Source organism: Strix aluco, chromosome 12, assembly GCF_031877795.1.
Source record: "Strix aluco isolate bStrAlu1 chromosome 12, bStrAlu1.hap1, whole genome shotgun sequence".
Taxonomy (NCBI): Eukaryota; Metazoa; Chordata; class Aves; order Strigiformes; family Strigidae; genus Strix; species Strix aluco.
In genome coordinates this window covers 19,777,224-19,782,993 of record NC_133942.1, presented here as the reverse complement: position 1 = coordinate 19,782,993, position 5,770 = coordinate 19,777,224, and the positions used below count along the sequence as shown (strand labels likewise).

Genomic DNA, 5,770 nt, shown 5'->3' with positions numbered 1-5,770 from the left:
AAGACCTACCGTGGGGCCATGTTTCCTACCAGGTCTGGCGGAGAGTGCCTAGACCATGAGCTCACAGCGCAGCTCATGTTGTTATTTCTGTTGAAGGACAGTTGTGCTTGGGCCATGGGGAGGGCAGAGCTTTTCAGACACATCTAACATGTTTCAAAGCATTTCTGAGCTGTCCCCGGCTTCCGCTGCCGGGCAGGGAGGAGTTAAGATGGGAAGCGCAGGATGCGTCTTGTAATGGCACTGATGTGTGCGTCAGGTGTGCCTGCGTCACCGGCTCCCTTGGCTGCTTCCCAAGGCTGGGCCTGAGTTCCCCTTTCCTCCCCCTGGCCGCCGGGAAAAGCCTGGGACCCGTCTAGCCTGGCCGCAGGGGACACGGTCTCCACAGGGGACACGGTCTCCATGTCGGTGCTGGCTGCCGTACCTGTGCTGTGCTGTGCCCGGGCTCCTGAGGGCCCCCGGGGTGCTGGCAGCCCTCCAGCCCCCTCCTATCTCACAGCCTGGGCTGCGGGACTGGGGACCCCGGTGCTAAAGGGGTGGCCTCAGCCTTGAGGCACCCAGCAAAAAAATATCAGTTTTCTATAACCATGGCTGTTCAGTTCCCCAGGGAAGTGTGCAACTCCCCATGCCCAGCCCCAAATGCCACTCCCAGCTGGGGTACATCTGTGCAGCCACGGGTACCTACATATGTCACCCATAAGGCATCACCCCATCCCCACACCGTCACAGCAGCCCACGCCACAGCTCAGCATCATTCCCACCCCACAGGGCAGGCACAGCTCGTGCTCCCAGACCCTATGTGCACCCCTGACTTGTGGGGTGGGCAAATCCCAACAGTGCCTCTCCTTACCATGGGGAGCTCTCCGAGCTGGGACAGCTGCTGGAGAGGGGCATGGCAGGATGCGTTCTCCAAGCAGCCGGCAGCGCTGGACCACAGGGCTCTGGCTGAGCCCATCCCCTGCTGCTCCTGCCTTGCCTCCACAGGGATGTCCCCAGAGCAGAGGGGACCAGCTGGTACCCCAAGGAACCGCTTACTCCAGCCACCATCAGGTCACTCAAAGCACCTTTTTTGGCTGCAGGTGGGTTTTAAGCCCTAGGGTATGGCATGGTACACAAGCAGCTCTTTGCCAGCCTCATATACCTGCTCTCTCCCTCCTGGAGAGCTGCCAGACCAGATCATACAGCACATACACAAGCGTTTAGCAAGAACAAGTTTTAATTCAGAATTGGGCAATTATGTGAATAGTCTATTTAAAATTAAGTGCATCCTATGCTCTTGTCCAGGCTGGACATTGATTAGACCCAGACTTTCTTTTCAGGCTTCACTGTGCAAAAAAAGTGAGGCAGAAACTAGTTTAACTGGCCCCAGGTGGTTTGCAGCCTTTGGGCACCTCAGTCCTCCCACAGGAAGACTTGCCACTTGCCCCCATGGGGGGGTATCCCCTTCCCAGAGGGCATGAGAGGTGCCCTGGCAGCCCCAGCTCACCACTGCAGCCATCCCATGCCCACAGGGGCTCCTCCACGCTGACACGAGGACCCTGCTCATCCCTGAGCACCGAGTGACAGATGACCGTGGCACAGCCACGGTGTTTATTTCTGTGCAACAGCAAGAGGCTGCAGACAGCATTTTTGGGAGATTGCTGGTGTCCAGGTGTCGACATGTCTCCATCCCTGAGCAGGGCTGGGGATATCCAACTCCCCTACGTTGCTGCCCGCAGTGGAGTTGGGTGCCAGGCAGAGCCCATGAGGCACAAGCCCCGGGGAAGGAGGTCAGCAGCCACCTCCACCTTTAATAGCTGAAGGCACCAGGATGGCCCGAAACACGTGGAGGAGATGCTGTTCCCCATCACAGGCTGCTTGTCATCAGGTCTGTGGGCCAGTACTGGTCATCCATGTACTGGTTGCTGTCTGCAGTGGGGTCTGTGATGGGGCTGGGGGGCCGGGGGGGCAGGCTACGGGCCAGCTCTGTCTCCCACTGCACCTCCACCAGTCTGTACAGCTCCATGGCCGTCTGAGCATCCTCCACCGATGAGTGCCCTTTGCAGCCGACCTGAGCGAAGGGGGGAAAGCCTTGTTAGATAAAGGGAACAGCAAAAATCCCACAGGTCATCTTGTCTGCTTGCTTGGAAGGACACAAGTGCAGGGGGTTTTGGAGGTGGCAAAGGTTCGATGCAGCTGAGGGAACAGGCATCTCTTGAACACCTTCTGGAGGGCACAGGTCCTGTCCCTGCTTTACTGAGATGCTTAATAGTCAGTTTGGGGGGTCCTGGGCTCCCCCAGCTTGATCACAGCCAGGAGCACAGGAGGTTCATCTCCATCTCACAGAGAGCACCCATGGAGACAGAGGGACCAGGCTGACCACACAGGCTCGCAGCAAATCCAGGAACTGCTCCCCAGGGTTCCTGGTGCTTACCTGGATCTTTTTCTGGAGCAGGTGCCCGGCCAAGCTCTTGAGTGAGACGTTGGCCCTGCTGGGCAGCCCTGCCCTCTGGTTCAGGATGGGGATCCGGCTGGTGTCTCGAGTCCTGTCTTTCGGGTGGAAGTACTTCAGGGCTTGGAAGTCATTGTGGATGGCGTGTCCTACCACAATCTTGTCTTTCAAGATCTTCAGGATCTGGAAGTGTCAGAAAGAGTTAGACAGGCAGTACAGCAAAAGAGACACCAATTAAGCATAAAATAAACCATTTTGCGTTAATTTCAGCTCCTTCAGTTCTAGTTTTTACGTTCCCAAAATAGAGCAGTCAAGCAAACCAACCCACTGCACAGCTTCACAGGCTCCCCGTCCTGTGCTCGTGTCTGCACAGGCCACCAAATATCCCAATTCGCATCTGGAAGGTTACACACAGCCTTTTTTTTTTTTTGTTGTAATTTCTCTCTTTTTCCTCACCTCTGCCTGGGCAGCCTTGAAAGGAATCGCACTCTTCATGTGCCGCTTGGTGATACCGCTCCAGCGCGTCCGGTAGTCCACGATGGGGAGCTCAGGCTGGACGTATTTGTCGTAGATGACGTCCCCCTCGTAGTTCACCACAGAGCACCGTGCCAGCTCGCTCAGCCTGCCCTGAGGACCCGTGCCCACCATCTCGCAGTCGATGGCCACGTACTTGCCCGGGCGCAGGAGCGCGGAGGACATCCGCACGCCCTTGGAGCTGCCGTTGCCCTGGGACAGCAGCACGGAGTGGTGCCTGGCGATGCTGTCCGGAGAGGCGGACGGGGACAGGGATGAGGAGATGACCTGTTTGGGCTTGGCGACCTTCCCGCAGCGCGGTGCCGTGGTGCCACCCGTCTTGACAAGCGCACTGCGTGCCTCCGACCCGGCCATGGGGGTCTGGCTGCCCAGGCGCTTGCGGGGGCTCAGCAGCCCCTTCCGCTCCAGCAGCGCCCGGCGCTCCATGAACCGCTGGTGCTTACGGCTCCTCTTTTTGCTGCGACCCTGCGTTGAGCCGGGACCCTCCGGGGGCTGAGCGCAGCCCCCCGCGGCGGGGCCATGCGTGCCCTGCGGGGGGGGTGCGGAGACCTTCGGGGCGGGCAGCAGCGGGCTCATCTGCCCTCTGCCCGGAGGCATCCCTGCTGGAGCGGGCACAGGGGGGTGAGTGCCATGCAGCCACCATGCCCCCTGGCAAAAAGGGCCCGCACCCCCCCCCCCGCAACCCCCCCGCCATACCCCCTCCTCCCGCGGTGTGGGCAGGGGAAACACGGTCACATTGTCACACCCTGTCCCCACACCCTTGCCCCCTCACTGCCCGGCCCCCGCCTGCCCCATTCGTGGTCCCAGGGCCCTTCCCACCCCGTAACCGATCCGCAGACCCCTGCCCACCCCGCCGCCCACCCCACTACACACCCCCTAGGGCCCTGCCTGCCCATTGCCCGGGCCCCGTCTGCCTCGCTCGCAGCCGCACCCCCTGGCCACGCCATTACCGGACCCGCAGTCCCCTCCCGCCCCGTTGCCCACCCCCAGGCCCCTGCTCGCCCCCGCCCCGGTCGCCCCGGACCCACCGCTGCCCGACCGGACCCGGCGCGGCTCCCACGTGTCTCCTCTGCCCCCCCCACCCCCCCGGAAGCCGTCGCGCTCACATGCCCGGGCAAGTCCCGCCGTGGCCACGCCCCCGGCTCCCCATTGGCTGCGCGGGGATGATTTGCATGCGAGGGGCGGTGCCCACAGCGGGGTGGGGCGGGGCTGTCACCGCCTCGCTATAAGGCGCCTCGGCTATAGCGCGGGGTGCGGGCGGTGCCGCTAGCGCAGCACGTCTGGCACTTGCATCCCAGAGCTGGGTGCTGCTCAGGGCTTTCAGCCTGTGCCAGCTGGTGGGAAGGGACCCTTCTGGGGGGTGGGGATGCACCCAGCCCCACGCCCTGGAGTTTAGCCCAGCAGCGACATGCTGCAGTTTTGCTGTGCGTTTGCTGGGGTGCGATGCTGGCCCTGTCAGCATCCCTTCTCCTACCAGGGACCTTTGGGCTGCTGGCTGGGGCAGCACCACTCTTGTGGGGTGGGCTGAGGCACTGCAGTGATACGTTAGCATAGAATCATTCAGGTTGGAAAAGACCCTTGGGATCGTCGAGTCCAACCCTCAGCCCTACTCTACAAGTTCTCCCCTACACCATATCCCCCAACATCTCATCTAAACGATCCTTAAAGACATCCAGGGATGGTCAATCCACCCCCTCCCTGGGCAGCCTATTCCACTGTCTGACCACTCTTTCTGTGAAAAATTTTTTCCTAATGTCCAGTCTGAACCTCCCCTGTTGCAGTTTAAAGCTGTTCCCCCTTGTTCTGTCACTAATCACCCGTGAGAAGAGACCAGCATCAACCTCTCTACAATGTCCTTTCAGGGAGCTGTAGAGAGTGATGAGGTCTCCCCTCAGCCTTCTCCTCCTCACACTGAACAGTCCCAGCTCCTTCAATCGCTCCTCACAGCATTTATTCTCCAGGCCCTTCACCAGCTTTGTTGCCCTCCTCTGCACTCGCTCCAGCACCTCGATATCCCTCTCGTATTGAGGTGCCCAAAACTGGACACAACACTCCAGGTGTGGCCTCACCAGTGCAGAGCACAGGGGGACTGTCACCTCCCTACTTCTGCTGGTCACACTATTTCTGATACAAGTCAGGATGCCGTTGGCTTTCTTGGCCACCTGGGCATGCTGCTGACTCATGTTCAGCTGTTCGTCAATTAGAACCCCCAGATCCTTCTCTTCCACACAGCTCTCCAGCCACACCTCCCCAAGCCTGTAGCCATGCCTTGTTGAAGCTCATCCTGTTAATGTTGGCCACCAATCCAACCTGTCCAAGTCTCTCTGTAGAGCCTCCCTATCCTCATGCAGATCGACACTCCCGCTTAACTTGGTGTCATCTGCGAACTTACTGATGATACACTCTATGTCCTTATCAAGATCATCAATAAAGATGTTGAACAGAAATGGTCCCCACACCGAGCCCTGAGGAACACCACTTGCATCCTCCAAGCTCTCCCATGGTGCTCCCCAGGGTTGTGGGGGGCAGCTCTGGCCGGGGCGTGGGTGCAGATGGAGTTTCAGACCGGCCTCTCGTTGCTTCACTCTCGAGGCTCACGAAAGCAACGGCTGAGGTGGTCAGAAGCAGGGAAGGGCCATGGGCAGCCCCAGCCACCAGCTTGTCCCCGTGCCTTTAGCATCGCTGGAGAGGCCGTGCGCCCTAGGGCAGACTGTGACTTGTTGTGGTGGGATGAGCCATACAACAACAAAATCACTAGTCTTCCAGAGGGAGCCAGGCACAGCGTCCATCCTTGTCCCGCTGGACCCC

General features: G+C 59.9%; 1 protein-coding gene across 2 annotated transcripts; it reads right to left on the bottom strand.

The window, feature by feature from the left end:
- Positions 1-1,195: 1,195 nt before the first annotated feature.
- On the bottom strand, positions 1,196-4,071 carry AEN (apoptosis enhancing nuclease). 2 transcript variants are annotated; one of them, XM_074837704.1, is made up of 4 exons: positions 3,991-4,071; positions 2,885-3,561; positions 2,411-2,611; positions 1,196-2,047 (listed from the first exon to the last, which is right to left on the bottom strand). In XM_074837704.1, exons 2-4 carry the CDS (start codon positions 3,557-3,559, stop codon positions 1,844-1,846), a joined length of 1,080 nt encoding a protein of 359 aa, XP_074693805.1. In that variant the 5' UTR covers positions 3,560-3,561; positions 3,991-4,071; the 3' UTR covers positions 1,196-1,843. The 2 variants fall into 2 exon arrangements, with proteins under 2 accessions (XP_074693805.1, XP_074693806.1); XM_074837705.1 differs by having other exon boundaries at positions 2,885-3,564; positions 3,991-4,053.
- Positions 4,072-5,770: the final 1,699 nt, after the last annotated feature.

Excerpts from the sequence above, each read along its gene's own strand:
- AEN (XM_074837704.1), bottom strand. The coding sequence starts at position 3,559 with ATGCCTCCGGGCAGAGGGCAGATGAGCCCGCTGCTGCCCGCCCCGAAG. Across the intron at positions 2,612-2,884 it reads TCAAGGCTGCCCAGGCAGAG|ATCCTGAAGATCTTGAAAGA; the intron begins GTGAGGAAAAAG and ends TGACACTTCCAG. Across the intron at positions 2,048-2,410 it reads TGCTCCAGAAAAAGATCCAG|GTCGGCTGCAAAGGGCACTC; the intron begins GTAAGCACCAGG and ends CCCTTCGCTCAG.